Source organism: Manis pentadactyla, chromosome 3 (genome assembly GCF_030020395.1).
Source record: "Manis pentadactyla isolate mManPen7 chromosome 3, mManPen7.hap1, whole genome shotgun sequence".
Classification (NCBI taxonomy): domain Eukaryota; kingdom Metazoa; phylum Chordata; class Mammalia; order Pholidota; family Manidae; genus Manis; species Manis pentadactyla.
Window position 1 is genome coordinate 218,729,814 of NC_080021.1, and position 17,507 is coordinate 218,747,320.

Here is a 17,507-nt window from a genome sequence, read left to right on the forward strand (position 1 = left end):
GGCCTGGAATCTTACTCTGGGACCTTCTCATCTGCACACAGCCTTGGAGACCCGGCTCCGACCACCTGCCCGGTCTGCATTAGCCTCCCCCACCCGGGGTCCCTTAGCTCCCTGGGCAACCCCAGGCTGGCACTGTCCGGTCATTGGGTGGTCATTTCTCCTTGCTGAGCTGCAAGTTACTTGTGCAAGGATCTGTCACATCGTCTTTGAAACTTCAAGGTGTGGCCCGGCTGGTACAAAAACGGCCAAACACACTTCAGCTGCTTCTCCCAGCCTGGTGCGCGGTCCGCGTGAGCACCGGCCAGCGGGGTGGGGGTCCGGGGCTGCGCTACGCAGAGTGGGCGTCCAGGGGCCTGGGCACCTTTGCTCACTGCCCCCGTTTCTGCTCCGGCTACTTCAGCTCAGCTCTCCTGGAGGCCAGAGAGGAGACTGGGGCTCGGGGCCCTGCCACGCTGAGTGAGTGAGTGGCCCTGTCCGCACTGGCTGCCCAGGCCGAGAGCAAAGGGCTGAGGCCAACAGCCTAGGGTGGGAGGGCAGAGCTCCCTGGGAAAGTGGGGCTGAGGCTACGTTTGGACCTGGGAGCCTGCAGCTCTGGGAGGATAGCGTCTGAACGGCCTTGGCCTTCCCACCGCCCCACGCTCAGCCTCTTGGGATGCTGGGAGGGGGGCTCATCCCTTTTTACCGATGAAATACCAACTTCCAGGGACAAGCTGAGTGGGGATGAAGAGCCCAGGCTGGCATGCCAGGAGGGGTTCACACAGGGGTGCAGAGAAGTCTGGCGGGGCGTCTATGGGCAAATTTCTGCCCAGCGCCCAGGTTTTTTGCCTACAAAGGGAAGTAAAAACAACACGGACAGCCCAGTGCTGCTGGGAGGAGAAGATGAGAGCCTGGAGCGGTGGCCTGGGTCCCTCTCCGGCCCAGCCAGCCTCAGCAGTCAGCCCCGACGACCCAAGGACCCCCATCCCAGCTTCCAGGCCTCCCCACTTACCCGGGCCACAGACTGTGGACTTGACCCCCGTCTTCTCGAGCACAGGGACGCGGTTGATGGCGCCTTCGATGTGCTGAGTGAACACATCCCAGTCCAGGTCAAAGAGGCCAAAGGCAAACTTGTCGGACACCTGGGGAGGCAGGGCGGGGGCCCTGCTCTTTGACAGCCACCCGAGGGGAGCCGAGCCAGCCGGTCTCCGCCGAGTGACACGGGTGCCAGGGCTGGGCTTGTCCCCTCAGGTCTCCTCTATTTGTCCCCCTCCACCATCCCCCCAGCAGATCCTGTCTGCTGCCCCTTCCCCCCACCCCCATGCTCAGGCCCCACCTACTTTGCCCTTGACTGACGCAGTGGCCTCTGCCTGGCCGCCCTGCTTCCCCACCTTCCTTCAGATCCTAAGTCAGATCCTGCCGTCTCTAGCTCTCAAGCCTCCCCTGGCTCCCAGAGGCTTGCAAAGCCCTGCGTGAGCTGGCCTGCCCACGTCTGCCACTGACCCAAGGCCAGGCTGAGCTTCCTTCGGTTCCTCAAGGAGGCCAAGCTTGCTCTGACCTCAGGGTCTTCCCCTGTGCCCGGGGCGGTCCCTCACACCTTGTTCTCTCTGCAGGGCCCTGCCTGGATGTCACCTCCTCAGGGGGTTCCTCCTGACCAGTGTGAAGGGCATCCTTACACCCCATCCCACTAGGTTTATCCTGAGCCTGCTGACTTCATGCAGTGTCCACATCACCATCCAAAACTGCATTACTTGTTTGTTTATTGTCTGTCTCCCTACGAAGATACAGGCATCCTAGAACCAGGACTTTTATCTTCGTTTCCCTCTTTTCCCAGCAAGTAGTCATTTAGTCATTCAATCTGTGGACTAAATGCATGAATATAGGTGCAGGACTGACCTATGCATGTTCAAGGGAGCCTCGGGGCCAGCGCTCCACCCCGAGGCCCCCAGGAGAGTAGCCCAGGTCCAGGGAGATGCCGCTGCAGCCAAGGGGTGGGAGGGGGACGGAAAAACAAACAGAATGCTGGCTGATGGACAGAGGATTTGAATGTTTTCAGGACCTTTTAAAGTCATTCTGTTGCATTATTGCTGCCTCTAACTATGATGTCTTGAGACAAGCTCCCTACCTGCCCCAGGTCTGGACCTACCTGAGTGCCAGGTTCTTTTAGGGTTGGAGGAAATGGGTTGGACCCTTGTGGGCGAGGGGTCCTGACATTTCTCACTGTGCACCTGAGGACCCTCAGGCTTTCTGGAGGAAGGCTTCTCCACACCCAGACGCAGCCCAAATGCCCTCCCTCAATCCCTTGGTCCCTCACCTCCTCCCAGAATATGGGGTTGGCTTCGTAGCCGCCAACAGACAAGGCATCCCCTTGGAGGCGGAGGTACACTGAGGCATCGTGGTCACGGACGTTGGGCATGTTCTGGAAGGCAGAGCAGAGAGGCCTAGGCTCAGTCAGGACTGGGCAGTGGACCAGCACCTTCACTGGGGGCCACAGGCCCACAGCAGACCCACCCACAGTGCCTCCTCCTTGTGTAGGGTCCTGAGGACCCAGTGACCCGGGATGCCAGCCCACAGTGGACAAACCACCCCCATTCCAATCTCTCCATCCCAAACCCCATAAGTACAGCGAAGATGTAAAAAGGAGGAATGCAGGCAGAGAAGAAAAGATAAAACCCCCAAAGATGAGAGAACAGGGCAGAGGCGGCGGCAGACAGGGAGATCCTGACCGACATGGAGGAGCAGGGTGGACAGAGGGCTGGCGCCCTGGCTCGGGCTTGGGGGCAGGCCTGAGTGAGCCAGGCCAGTTCTGCCCCCTCCGTCCCCTCCAATCTGCAGGGGCCGAGCCTGTGGCGAGCCGGGTCTCTGTGGCGAGCACAGGAATGTTGGGCAGAATGGGTGTGTGTGTGCACACATGTGGGTGAGTGTGTGTGCACGTGAGTGTGAAAGAACATGTGCATGTGCATTAGTGTATGCGTGTTTGTGTGATTGTGCATGTGAGCAAGCATGAACGACAGAGCTTGGTGTGCATGTGTACATGTGAACAGGAAGACCAGGGTCTCTTCAAAGCAGCGGGCCCAGGTCCCCTTCACCTGACCCCGAGCAGCCCAGGCCTGGCCCTGCCTACAGGATCCCCAGTGGGCTGCCAAGCCTCCCCAACAGCTGACCAAAGACTCCTGTGGAGACACCGAGTGGCCTGGGGAAGGCTCCAAACACTGACCCTGGGGCCCCTCCCCAGGAAGGAGGGCTCGTGCCTCTACCCTCTGCAAAAGGCTCTCCTGTCCCATCCCTCCAAGCTTCAGGCAGCCTGCGGGCTCCCTCCCGAAACTGAAGCCACAAGGAGAACATCAGAGAAATGAGAAGATTGGGCCTGCGAGGCGAGGCGCTGTGGAAAAGGTTCAGCCCCGGATCAAGAAAGAGGTCTTTTAATGAGATATGATCATCAAAATGAAAAAATTCAACAGGAAGGCTGAATTTTTAGAAAGACCAAGACTGTCTTGTAGGTATCAGGCTACAAAAGATAAAGAAACTGAGATCAGAAAGGGAAAAAAACGAAGAGAATCAGAAGATCAGTCCCAAGGGGCCAACGTCTGCCTTCCCGGGGCCCCAGAAGGAGAAAACAGAATATGCAGTAGAAAGAAACCTCGAAGCAAAAACGAAGATGATTTCACAGGTTGAAAATCCTGCATCCCCATATCGGAGTGCTCACAAGCGTTCACCAAGCCCTGTGAACGGAGCAGGCCCGCACCAAGGCCACATCAGGGTGAACTATCAGAACCCCAGGTGAATGGGTGGGTCCTAAGTAAAGGACTAGTACCTCTGCAGGCTAGAAGACCTGGAACAAAGTCTTCCAAATTCTGACAATAATTTTAAATGCAGAATTCTAGACCCAGTCAATCCATCACTTGAGCATAAGGAAAGAATAAAGATTTTTCAGACATTCATGGACAAAAAACCATTTACTTCCCACATATCCCTTCTCAGTAAGCAACCAGAAAACATGCCATGGATCAAGGGAGCTGCAGATCCAAACAGAAGAGGGGTGGGAGGTCCCGGGGTAACAGCCAAGCAGAGGCCAAGAGGCGATCAGTCCAATGTGGTGATCAGAAGGCAGCAGGAGGAGGGAGATGGGATTTACAGACTATGTGCTTTTTCTGATGTGTATGAGGATGCAGAAAATATTATAGGGATTTGACTTACCTGTTGAAACATTTAGGGGGAAAATTGTGACCGTTATGAATATAGATGCAAATATCCTTGACAAAATACTAGCAAACTGAATCCAGCTATATATAGAAAAAATCATATACCATGACCTAATGGGATTTATCCCAGGAATGCAAGGTTGGTTTAGCATCTGACAATCAGCCTATGGAACACACCACAGTGAAAGAGTAAAAGACAAAAACCACTAATCATTTCAATAGCTGCAGAAAATACAGAATTTGACAGAATCCAACACCTTTCATGATAAAAACACTCAACAATCTAGGAATTGAAGGGAAGTTCCTAAAAAAGATATTTGAGAAACAGCCACTAATTTGCAGCTTTTCCTCTAACCTAGCCAAGAGAAGAATGTCCACTCTCACCATTTCTATTCAACATTGCACTGGCGGCTTTAGCCAGAGCAACAATTAGGCAAGAAAAAATAATAAAGGCATCCAGATTGGAAAAGAAGAAGTAAAATGATCTCCATTTGCAGGTGATACCGTCCCAAGTCTAGGAACCCACTGAAAACCTATAAGACCTAATAAAATAGTTCAGCAAGGTACCTGCACACAAGGTTGATGTACAACAAATAAACAATTTTATTTCTATACACCAGCAATGAATAATTGTAAATGAATTAAGAATAGTCCCATTTACAAAATAATAAAATGCTTATGAATAATATTAACAAAAGGAGTACAAAACTTGTGCTCTAATAACTGCAATATTTTTGAAAGAAAGAAAATCTAAATAAATGGAAAGACATTCCATGTTTCCAAAATGAAGACTTACTATTGTTAAGATGGCAGTACTCCCCCAGTTGATCTACAGCTCCCACACAATGCCCATGGAAATCTCAGCTGGCTTCTTGGCAGAAATTGAAAAGCTGATCCTAAAATTCATACAGAAATGCAAGGGACCCAGAATATTCAAAACAATCTTGAAAAAGAAGAACAAAGATGGAGGACTTTTACTTGATTTCAAAACTTACTACAAAACTACTATAACCAAGACAGAGTGGCATAACAGGGAAAAGCATGTAGATGAATGGAATAGAATCAAGAGTCCAGAAATAAACCCTCACATCAATGGCCAGTTGATTTTCCACAAGATTGTCAAGGCAATTCATGAGGAAAAGAATAATTTTCAACAAATCATTCTGGCCACAACTGGATAGCCACGTGCAAAAGAAGGAACTCAGGCCCCTTCCTCACACAATATATAACACTTAATCAAAATGGATCATAGACCAAAGTGTAAGAGCTATAACTATAAAATTCTTATTAGAAAATGTAGGAGTAAATCTTTGTGGCCTTGGGTTAGGAAATATCTTCCTAAATATGACACTGAAAGCACAAGTGACTAAAGAAAAATTACATAAGTTGGAGTTTATCAAAATTAAGCACCTTTGTGCTGCTAACAATACCATCAAGAACGTGAAAAGGAAACCCACAGAATGAGAGGAAATATTTGTAAATCATAAATCTGATAAGGTACTGGCATCCAGAATGTATGAAGAACTTTAATAACTCAATAAAAATGCAAATAACACAATTTAAAATGAGCAAAGAATCTGAATAGACATTTCTCCAAAAAAGATATGCAAATGGCTGGTAAGCACATGAAAAGATGTTCAACATCATTAGCCGTTAGGGAAATGCAACTCAAAACTACAATGAGATCCCACTTCATAATGACTAGGATGGCTAGATCAGAGAGACAGACAATAACAAGTATCCGTGAGGATGTGGAGAAATCAGAACCCTCATACACTGCTGGTGGGAATGTAAAACCGTGCAGGTGCTTTGGAAAACAGTCTAACAATTCCTCAAAGAATTAAGCATAGAATTACTATATGACTTAACAATTCCACTCAAAGATGTCTACCCCAGAGAAATGAAAACATAAACCACACAAAAATGTGTACATGCATACTCACAGCAGCATTATTCATAATAGCCAAAAGCGGAGACAGATCAAATGTCCATCAATAGATGAATGGATAAATAAAATGTAGGACACAGTAGACTATTATTCAGTCAAAAAATGAATGACATTCTGATACATGTACCACATGCATGAACCTTGAAAACTTCATGCTGAGTGAAGGGAGCCAGACACAAAAGGCCACATGTGGTATGATTCCACTTTATTGAATGTCTGGAATAGGAAAATCCATAGAGACAGAAATCAGATTAGTGATTATCTAAGGTTGAGGGTGGGATGGGAAATGCGTGTGGCTGACAGTACGTGTGGAGTTTGGGGAATGAAGATAATGTCAGATAGACATAGCTGGCAAGTTACAGTTAGTGACAGTTACATAGAAAACCGAGACAGTAGAAAAAAGCTATTAATAACTCCAGGAAACACAAAAAGTTGTACACTATTTGCTCAGGAGTTAACAATATTTATGTTGTCATTGTATTGCAAACACTGACTACTGATTTAACCAATGAACAAACAAAACAAAATCATTTTAGTAAACAAACAGGAGTGGAGAGAAGCCCCCCTCCTCTGTGGTTCCTCAGTGCTGGAGGGAATGCGTCCAGCCCCTTTCTCAGTTACCCCTGCCCTGGAGACGGACACGTCGGATATAACCCCTCTGCCCCCTCTTTGAGGACATGCAGATTAAAAGGGGACATCTGGCAGATGCCCTCTCCGCTAGCTGTCTGTCTCCTCTGTCGAGCTGGAATGAGAATGTCTAGGATGTTGGAGGGGTTGCTGATGGGAGTAGGATTCTCAGCAACTGAGCATTTCAGAAATAACAATACTGACATCATTGCCTCTACTGTCAACACTACTCTAAAAATGAAGAGAAACACAATTAAATAAATAAATAAATAAAAAATAAACCCACCGGTGCTTCATAATGCAGGACAGTGGGGACACCTGGTGGCCAGGGAAGCCCCTGACTTCTGCCCCAGCAGGCCCAGGGTCCTCACGTCCCAGCTCCAGCTCACCTAGCTGCCTTGGGGCCCCAGCACGTGCTCAGCTCAGTCCCGAGGCGTCCACAGGGTCCCCTCACTGCGCTCTCCGTGCAGGAGCCCACCCTATAGGTATGACCCTGGTCCCACTGAGGCCCCTGCCTCCCAACCTGAGCCCATTCCCTTCCGTCTGCTTCTCCTGCCCCCTACCCCCCGAAGTCCTGTGGGCTTCCTCCAGGAAGCCTGCCTGACAGCTCCAGCCTTCCCTGCTCTCTTCCTCTGTAGTACCAGCCGGCTGCGCCTCCCCATGCCCCTTGGTCACAGTCGTCGTCCTCAGCACAGCCACCGCCTACTGTGTGCCTGCCACGTGCAGGACCCCACGCTCAGCACTCCAGCTCCAACTCAGTTCCTCCCTCAGCACAGCCCTGTGGTCGGTGCAACTGTTACCATTTTGTAAACAAGGAAACTGAGGCTCAGGCGGCACCTTGACTTGCCTAGGCTGGGTAACAGAGGAGTGGGGAAGCAGACCCCAAGCCTGGGTCCCTTTGCATGGCTCTGTAGGGGGGGGGGTCGGGGGAATGCCCGACCCCCAGAGAGCCCGTGCGGTCCCGTGTGGGGACAGAGTTTGTGACCAACCCACATAAACCTGGCTTGGCTCTGACTTTGAAACTCATGGAGGGCCCGGGCTGACTCTGCCCTGCTTCTTCCTGAAAGGTGGGTGCTCCCAAGCCAGGCATCAGGAGGGATCAGGGCCTGGAGAGCCTGAGGCCACAGTCCTGGGCATGGTGGATGCCCTGGGGTCCCCATCCCAGGACAAAGCCCTTGTCCTACCCTCCAGCCTGCCCCCAACTTTAGGCCAGCCCTCCAGAGCCCACTGCAGCCTGAGGCCGGCCCTGACAGCCACCTGGGGGCTCCCCCTGCAGAACCGGGGCCACAGACTCATCCTGCCGACAGCTACAGTGGTTTCTCTCTGCTCCCCAGCGCCCGACCCAGCAGGCGGCACCATGCAGTCCCCAGGAGGCGTGAGCTGGATTAAACTCATCCTTCTGTGAGTGGGGAAAACCTGCATCAAGGCAGAGGGACCGGAGCACGTGGGGACCCTGGCTCCTGCCCAGTTCTCCACCCTCTGCACCACTGAGGTCCAGCCAGCCGCCAACCTCACGTGTCCCCAGTGACCAGAGGGAAGCCAGGCTTATCCAGGGCGGGGGCGAGGCTCCCAGGACACTCTTGCCGGGGCCTGACCCTGCGCGAGGCCGGTTTCCGCCCTCACCTCTCCCCTCTGCCTGCGCCTGGGCGGGCCCCTGAGCTGCCTGCTGGTCCCTGGCCGCCATGCTCCATGCACTCTCCTCGCCCATCTGGGCCTTGCTCTGCTGCCTTCATTGCCTGCAGCAGATCCCTCAGACAAGCGCCCCCACCTGGGCCCCCCCCCGCCCCCCGTCCATGGGCTGGGGGCCTGGACCCGGCCTGCAGAGCCCTTGTCAGCCTGCTTTGAAACAGCTTGTGCGCTTGTCTGTACCCGCCCGTAGCTCCATGCCCGCCAGAACCAGGCCCCTCCCTGTGTCAGAGGCCCCGCCTAGAACAGGGTCTGAACCACAGATCTTATCCTGTCAACGTTTGATAGAGAGAAGGTGGGGGTGGAGGGTTAGATGGAATGGTGGACAGATGGGTAGATGGACGCACAATGAGGGGTGAGGCATGCTCAGTGACAAGGGGACAGGGAACTACCGGCCACCACCACAGGACAGGGGTCAGAAGGGGTAAGGAGGGAAGGGGTCCATAGGCCCCCTCCTCCCTTGCAGAGGCATCACTGGGCTCCCAGGAAGGTTCTGGGGATGGGGAGCAGTGCCCCCTCAGATTGGCACCCAGGGCATGTTTGGGATCAGGCAAACATTTGGGGGTTCCCAAAACACCTGGGGTACAGGACCTGGCAGCGCAGCACCATGCAGGCCAGGCTTGGGCATCGGTAAGGAGCTGTGCCTTGAAGTCCAAGGGGGCTGGCGCCACCGGAGTCACCCTGGTGCTACCCCATTCATTCTCACACCACCTGAAACACTGTGATACCACGCCCACTTCACAGATGAGGCGAAGAAGCTCAGAGTGGTAGGGGAACCCACGAGGGTCACTCCACCTGCAAGGGCTGGGCTCACAGCTGGGTCCTTGCGCCACCCCACAAGCCAGCCCCCCACAGCCTGACAGTGCCTGGGGCCATCTACCTACCTGGATCCCCTCAATGCGTTCTGTGACAACGTAGGCATGGTGCATAGCCACCAGCGGGACCTTGACCCCAGCCATCCGGCCCACAGCGCCCGCCCATACTCCTGCAGGTAAAGCACGGACAGGTCAGCTCTGCTGGCAGCTGGTGGGGCCTGCCAGCTGGGAGGGTATAGGGCACCTCTGCAGGTCTGTCTGCCCTGGCAGTGACTCCCCACACTGGGCCCCCACCCAGAGAAAGGCCAGGGCTAGGGAGCAGCCACCACCAACACTCAGGAGCCGAGAGAAACCCATTCCCACCTGCACAGTTGACCACACAGGGCGTCTGGATGGAGCCGTGCTCTGTCTCCACTGCCGCAACCCGCCGCACCCCAAAGTCATCCGTCTGCACACGGATGCCAGTCACCGGGCAGTTCTCGATGACCTAGGAGAGAGAGGAGCTGCTTCCAAAGCCGGGTGGGGCTCTCTGCGGTCACTGGCCCCACGCTGTGGGAGCACTGCTGGCGTGGGGGCTGGGGACGGGGGTAACCACAGTGCCGGAAACTAAATCCACGCATTCCTGGACCTGGAGAACTTGTTCCCAAACACAGTGGCTCTTTTTTGTAAAGTGAGTTTAAAAGAGAAAAAGAAAGCCAGGCTCTTTGGCGTAGCAGATGTCTGTGGCCTACTCTTTGGCAAACAGGTCACAAAACAGTGCTGTGTGGCTTCACTTTGTCTACAAGTGTGTCTCTGCGGGGAAAATGCTCAGACTAAAACCAAAACGCCAGCACTGGTTGCCTCCGGGTGATGTTCACTCTTGTTTTCGCTTTATTTGTCTTTTCTACAACAATGGGTGCATTTGAGACAGAGATGACGACACATCAAGGAAGCGACTTTGAGAGGATTCACTTGCCCAGCCGGGCCAGAAGCTCAGGGAGGGGAGGAGGCTGACACCCGGGGAGCTGCAGGGCACAGCCCGCCACCGCAGGGTGGATCAGAAGGCTCAGGTCCCACCCCGCCCACGGTTACCAGCAGGGAGGACAACACCTGTGCTCAAGCCTTCTGCTCTTGGGGTTCTCAGGCAGGAGTGGGGACTGGGAGCAGGAGACCCAGGGCCCGTGGCCACCAGTACCTGCGCTCCCCGGGCTGCCGCGGCCCTGGCAAGGGCGCTACAGGTGCCGGCAGGGTCCATGGTCCCATCGTGCGGCACATACAGGGTCCCGTAGAGGTCGTCCACGTTCATCAGCGGATACAGTGTCTTGGTCTCTGCCGGGCTCAGCACGTGGGACTCCACGCCGTAGACCTTGCCCAGCTGGAGCACGGGAGGAAGCTAGTCAGTTCCGGGGAGCAGACCTCCTCTGGATACTCGCCTCCCCATCTGGGCTCCCTGGGTCAGCTCCAACCCTGCCTCCTCCAGGAAGCCTTAGCTGGCCACCACGCCCCAGCGGCCCCTGTCCCTCGGGCCAGCTCCGCATAAATGTAAGGAGCATGGCATGGTGGCACCCGCGTGCTCCGGGGCCTTCCCGCCTTCCCTGTCCAGCTCGGACACTAGCCATGCGGCCCAGGCAGGTGAGGGTGATAACCGTTGACGTGGCTGAAATCCCTGAAGAGCTTAGTTCAGACCTTAACACATGAAGGCTTACTATATAAAATAAATTAAAATAACCACTGCAGGGCTAATAGCTTTGGCTTGAGGATCAGTTTCCAAATCAGACCAGCTTGCCAGAAAGATCAACGTGGTCATCTGTCCCAAGGCCCTGACTTGGTGGGACAGCCCACACCCCCATCACATTCGACTGGCCCAAGCAAAGCCAATCAAATGTCCCCAGGCATGGCCAATCAGGACAGGCTCCGCCCATCTAGAGCTGAGCCGAGCCAATCAGCTTCTCTGTCTGAAAATTGGGAATGAAAAGAGGCAGACCTCGGTCTGCAGCCTGGGGACCGGAGGTGAACAGACGAGGGCGCTGGTGGGGGCTTCCTCTAGTCGCCTCCATCCCAGCTTATGAGTGAGCTCAAGAGGAGGGGGCAGAATACGGCTACGTCCTGACCCTTAGACCCAGGCCCATCTGACGAGACCAGCTGCCGCTGCTCCGTCCTGGGCGCCCAGGGAGCTCAGGGTCCCTGCCACAACCGGCCTCGGCTCACCACACAGCAGGCGCTGCTCGCTGGGTCCTGAGCGGGTATTCAATCGCTGCTCATAAGGATGAACTGCTGGAGAAGCCTGTCTCACCCATGCCCTGGAATTATGGTCCAGGCTGGCTGCTCTGGGTTAGGAACGAGCGCCCCTCCCAGCACAGGGTTCCTCTGCCCGGCTCCCCCACGACACCTCCCTAAGCCCTGTCGGTGTTGCAGAGAAGGGTGCTGCCCTCTGGGTAGTGTGCTTCCTTATCCACCCTGGCCCCTGTGGGCACCACACACCGTGATGATGACTCCCGCTTACTGGGCCCTCCTGCCTCTGGGGCTCCGTGCACTGTGCTCGGAAACAAGGTCCCGTTTTAAAGGGGAGAAATCCAAAGCTCAGAGAGGCAAGGTCACTTGTCTCATGTTCCCCAGCCATCAAGGGCAGCCCCAGAGTTTGAACCCAGATCTGCTGGGCTCCTTCCCTGAGCCACGCTGCCCTGCCGCCCTGGTAGGGAGCCCCCCACCCTGGCAGGGCACACACCGACATGAGCCTCTTGTACTCATCCAGACGCTGCTGGTTAGACGCGATGAACAGGCCCCCGTTTTGGATCCAGCCTGTGTGCAGCCCTGTCTCCTCCTCCAGGTCACGGCTCACCACGCGCCTCGTGTGGGCCAGAAGCTCCACCTCCACGTCACTGGGCCGCAACTGCCACAGCAGGCCTGGCCAGGGAGGGCCGGGCACCGTCAGTCCCCAGCAAGGAGTGCTCTGCCCCTCTCCCCACAGGCCAGGTCCTCCCGATACCAGGTAGCAGGCCACGGGGACCCCTGGGAGGCTGATGAGCAGGAAGTGATGGGGTCAAAGCCGAGTTCTAGGATGGGCCTCCAGGCCCTTGGGCAGCTGCAAACGACAATATCAAAGGCTCCCAATTATGGAGCACCTACTGTGTGCCAAGTCCTGGGCTATGCCTGTTACAGGGTGACAGCAGCCCTGTGAGGTGGGCATGATTACCTTACAGAGTAATTAAGGTGGCAGAAACTGTCCTGTGCCCAGGATCAGAAAGCTGGGGGTGGGGACCCCGACCCAGAGCAGACAGCAACCCAAGAGCGGGCTCCTCACCAGTGAAGCTGTTCCCCTCGGGACACAGTCTGGGAGGGACAGGGCAGGGGGAGGTCAGTGTGACAGTGCGGGGAGAGGCTCATGGGCCCTGCTGAGATGGGACAGCGGGAGGGTGCAGGCCGTGGCGTGGGGCCCTGACGGTCAGCTCTCAGGCTGTGTGGTGGTGCCTCAGGGTCTTTCCAGTGCCACATTCAGTGACCTTACACTGGTGACATGGGCCAGTGTGGGAGTGTTTACCCCACAGAAACTGGCACACTTAACCCAGGGTTAAGGCAGAAGTTTTGTTGCCCTGCAGCCATGCACAAAGTAGGTGCTTATTACATGTTCACTGGTTAGTTAGGAGGATGTGAATCTGGGACACATCTGGTGCCCATGGAAGACACTGCTCTCTGGGGCCCTGAAGGCCCCGTCCCTGCCCATCCTCTCCCGCCATGGGTGCTCCTCCTCCCTGGTGGCTCCGGGGAAGGGGCTTCACCCTGAACAGGCAGCCGCCTGGGCCCCTGACTCTGTCTCAGCTCTGCCCTTCAGGATCCCACAGGCACTGACTGCGCTCTCTCCCCCTCCCCCAACAGCTCTTCAGAGACGGGGGCGGGCAGGGCCCCCCAGTCTGCCCACCTTCAGCCTGACTGAGAATGTTTCCTCCGTGCCCTTCCCCCTCCGGCTCAGCCGCCTCTAACAGGCCTGTGGGTGTCCACCCAGAATGGGCCCTTCACTGCACCCAGGCCCTGGCCCCGCCTGCCCGCAGGCCCTACCTGCTGTGTGCCAGGTGGTCCCAGAGGTCAGGCGCTCCCGCTCCAGCAGTACTGCCCCACTCACGCCCAGCTTGGCCAGGTGGTACAGGGTCTGGCAGCCCAAGCTGCCCCCACCAATGATCACCACGTTGGCTGTCCTGGGCAGGGGCCGGCTGGGGCCTTGGGCCACCACTGAGGGGCCCTGTGCCTCTCTCAGGGTCCGCTGGTATGGCACACTCTTCTCAGTGGTGGGGCCAGCCCTGCTGGTCAGGGAGCGAGGCCCCAGGCCCCATGCAGGACTCCGGCGAGGGCATGTGGCAGCCACGTGCAGGGCTCGGCTCAGCCAGGCCATGAGGACTCCAGGCTTTGGCAACTCAGGGAGCTGGGGAAAGAGTCAGGGCTGGCTGGGGTGCAGAGGGGACCCAGTGAGGGCTGTGTCCCTGTGCTTTTACCCACCAGGCTTCCTCCTGTGGCCTCCCCACAGCACATGTGCGCTCACACATCCATCCAGCGCATGCATCCTGAGGGCCTGGCGTCTATCAGACTCTGGCTGCGCCCGGGTGAGACTGCAGTGGGGGTGGGGGCAGAAGTTCCCGCACAGCCCAGGAGCAGGCTGTTGGGGGCGGCCATCAAGAGGACACGACTGCCGACTGACCCTCAAGCTGGACCTGGGCAATCAGAGGCTCCTCCCCACTGTCCTGCCCTTGGGACGTTCACCCCACCCACCACTCCGGCACCAGGACCCATTTAAAGGAAGCAGCCTTGAGAGAGCCATGTGGCTGACATGGCTGGACAGCATGGGACTGAGCCCTTTAAGGCCTCCATGAAGCGCTGAGATGCTGGCAGTGGTCAGACAGCTCTAGTCTTCATGCAGGGCCCAAGACAAGCCTCTTAGGTGTGGAGCATCCCGCCTCTGTCTTCAGTCCCTCCCTGCCCTCTGCAACCCAACACAGACAGTGAATGGGGCTGGGGGAGCCCTCCACGGGAATGCCCTCCCCACACCAGGTAGAAGTGTTTTCTGCCCGTTGAGACCGAAGGGTGGAGGTGAGGAAGGCAGTGGGGTCCAGGCCTCCCGCTCCCTCAGGCCATCCTGGGAACCAGGGAGGGGCTCCGAGGCTGGGCCACCGATTTCCCCACTCAGAGTCCTCCCAGCAGCCGGCTGTCAGGGCCCACCTAAATCCCTCCTCCTTCAGGAAGTCCTCCCAGACCTCCCCAGCCAGGAAAATCTCATAATTATAAGGATGTCACCAGGAAGCCCAGCTTCTAAGGAAAGAAGGTGCCAGAAAAGTGTCTCCCTGGGGACACCTGTCCAACACTGGGGGGAGAGATGCCTCGGAGGGGCTCCTGGGCCCACTTCTAGGATCAGCAGGAAGAGCAAGAGAATTTGCTGCGATCTCAGGCAAAGTGGGCCATGCCACCGGTGTTAAGTTATAATTGACATCAGTTTGCTAATTAAGAAAGTCGACCTCCACTTCCGAGTGCATGCCACATGCCAAGGGTGGAGGTCATTCAACAATTGCAAACTGCTCCAAAGTCAGTAAGACTGCTGTCCCATTTTACAAGGGGGGACACTGAGGCACGCAGTGGCTCACTAAGGTGACCGGTCCCAGGGCTCTATGTGGCCGAGCTGCGATGCAAGGCCAGGCCTCTGTGTGGCTGAAGACTGTGACTCTCCTGACCCCGACCAACCTCTGCAGTGGCCCAGACGTCTCAGGGCCTGGCCTGGGGGGTAGGGCAAGTGGGTGGGTGGAGACACCACACCCTGTCCCACCCTCACCGGTGCCCAGTGCAGGTGAATGGCCCAGCTCCCAGGCTGGTCAGGCTGCCCTGCCCCTCCCCGTGGCCCCTCCCAGGGGAGTAGGGACAGAGGAGGCATATGGCTGGGATTTGAGAGGCTCTGGGAGGTGGGGGGGAGGTTGAGGCAGGGCACCTCAGTCCCCTCTGTCCCCCTTTGCCCCACAGGCTGACAGCCCACCTGCCTTCTGCCTGCAGAGGTGCCCTGGGCACGTGGCTGCCCTTACCTTCAGTCCCTGGAGTTCCCTGTCCTCCAGGATCCCCGAGTGGCGTCCTGCTGGTGGAAAGTCCACGTCACGTGGTTGCCTGCACGGTCAAGGCCGGCCGTCTGTCCCCACCACTGCCCAGCACACCTGCCGGGCCTCCCTCCTCCCTTCTGTGCCAACAGGATCGGGGCTGGCCTGTAGCTGCCAGTGCCTCCTCCCACCCACGGCCAGTCCCGGAGGGCCACCCGGCCTGGGGGTGGGGGTGGCCCGAGGCTCCGCCCACCAGAAGCAGCTGCTTCTCATTAACCTGCTCTGCTGACCCTCCAGCAACCTCCCACCCCGCAGTCAGCGCTGTGGCCCGTTCATTGCCAGGGGTGAGGGTACAGGACAGCCAGGGCCTGAGCACCCCGTGATGCTCTAAAGCGGGGGCCCGGAGGAGCCCTCCTGGCAGGCTGTAGGATGAAGGGGGGTTGACCTAGGTAAGCGTTTGGCACAGTCTTCCCCCAGCGGAGAAGGGCGGGGTAGGTGCCCAGGCCCCCTGCCACCCCTACGGTGACCCACGGTCGCGCCCACCCAGCCCCGTGTTCGCTGCAGCCTGAGGCAGAGAGAAGTCCCTGCAGCTCCAGGCCGGTCCCAACCCCGCCCGCCCAGGGGACTGCCTGGGCCCTGCCCCTTCGAGGGGTGTACCTCCGCCGGCTGCAGCGCCCCTCGGCCCAGTGGGGCTGCGCTACCCACTGCCACCTCCTTCCTTTTCAAGCAGCGGCCCAGCAGGAACCGCGCGGCCCCTGACCCGCCCCGGCTGCACGGCCAACCCCGGTCACCGCCCCCAGCGGGCGGGAAGCACCGCCCACCACCCCCGCCCCGCGGCGGCGGGCGGGGCCGTGAATCCGGGGCCCCATTAACCCCGGGTGGCGGAGCAGGGGTCCTTGTTTTCTAACCTCCTGAACAGGGGTTACAGGGTTGCTGCTGGTAGACCCGTGCACCCCTGCCCGCCCCTGCGTGCCTGGCATCCCATGCCCGAAAGGAGCTTAACTTAGCACAGGCACGGTGGGCAGAAGCACAGGGCCAGTGCCAGGACCCAGCGTCTTCCGCAGGCTTCTTGGTGAGGTGGTCCGGGGCCTGAGCGCATACCTGCCCATCCAGCCTCAGATGCCCCCCTACCAGGGAGCGGGGTGCTCACTGCCTTCGGGGGCAGGTCAGCAAGTCTGGGGAGGGCGCAGGGACAGGTTCCCGAGCTGTCTGCACCCTGCCTCCTGAGCCCCCATCCCTCTGTCGCTTGCGGAGACACCCCTGAGTGGCCGGCTGTCCCACTGCACATCACCCAGCTCACCGCGGTCAGGGATGCCCACCTCCGATTGACTGCTGGGGGCACTAGAGCCAGAGAGGGGAGCCAGCCTGCTTCAGGCCCCATAAGAAACTAGTGGAGAGCCAAACAGGAAGCCTGTGGTCTGACTCTGGTCGAGGGCATTTTATCTCTGCCCAGGCAGACGATGCCCAGAGGAGACACCCAGGGGAGTGTGGGAGGATAAGCACATATGCCTCTGGATGGGCCGCGATCAGAATAGGTGCTGATTACTGCTGCAATTCACACGACCCAACAAACAATTGCGCTCTTGTGCGGTGGGGCTCTCTGTCTGTCTTGCTGCGTCTGTCTGCCCTCTACATTCATTGAGCACCTACTGTATGCAAAGCACTGCTGGAAGACCCAGAGACAGTAACTAAGACCCGGATCCCGTCCCGGAGGGGCTCAGACGTGGCCAGGAGCAAGGCAGCCCCGAAGCGGGCTGTGCTGGGGCCCCTGAGCAAGCGGCCCTTTGGTACAGCAGGAACCCAGGAGGGCATACCGGAGGAGGTGCTGGCACCATTCTCAGTCCCCACCATGTGGACAGACACCATCCCTTGCTGCTCTGGTCCCTGGAGGAAGGCTGACCCCACACCAGCACAAGGTTTCCCTGGGGTGGTGCAGGGGTCCAGGGCAGGGGACCAGCCTGGTCACTCAGCAGATGGTGGACCTGGCCCTGCAGCCTGAGGCAGGGCTGCGCTGGCATGACAGGGTGAAGCATGGGCCAGAGAAGGTGAGGAAGGAGCATCCTCCTCAGAGCCCTGGACCTGGGGTGCATGGGCAGGGGACGCAGCAGTCATTGCAGCCCCAGGCCGGCAACAGGAACCACCCAGACCCCTCCCGGCCCTGAACTCAAGGACCGGCAGCTGCTGCAAACCACCTGCAGTCAGCAGGCAGCAC

The 17,507-nt window shown here is 57.3% G+C and overlaps 1 protein-coding gene across 3 annotated transcripts in view; it reads right to left on the minus strand.

The window, feature by feature from the left end:
- The window catches only part of SARDH (sarcosine dehydrogenase), a 61,452-nt gene extending 45,401 nt beyond the window's left edge, over positions 1–16,051 (minus strand). Inside the window, exons 1-9 of one of the 3 annotated variants that reach the window (XM_057499199.1) lie at positions 15,953–16,051; positions 15,287–15,333; positions 13,287–13,647; positions 11,959–12,137; positions 10,429–10,608; positions 9,618–9,741; positions 9,324–9,424; positions 2,291–2,395; positions 989–1,118 (exon numbers count right to left, since the gene is read on the minus strand). In XM_057499199.1, coding sequence (XP_057355182.1) covers positions 989–1,118; positions 2,291–2,395; positions 9,324–9,424; positions 9,618–9,741; positions 10,429–10,608; positions 11,959–12,137; positions 13,287–13,617 — 1,150 coding nt within the window. In that variant the 5' untranslated portion in view covers positions 13,618–13,647; positions 15,287–15,333; positions 15,953–16,051. Of the gene's footprint in view, positions 1–988; positions 1,119–2,290; positions 2,396–9,323; positions 9,425–9,617; positions 9,742–10,428; positions 10,609–11,958; positions 12,138–13,286; positions 13,648–15,286; positions 15,410–15,952 lie in introns of those variants that run through there. The other 2 variants (XM_057499198.1, XM_057499197.1) reach the window with 2 other exon arrangements.
- Between the last annotated feature and the right edge of the window lie 1,456 nt (positions 16,052–17,507).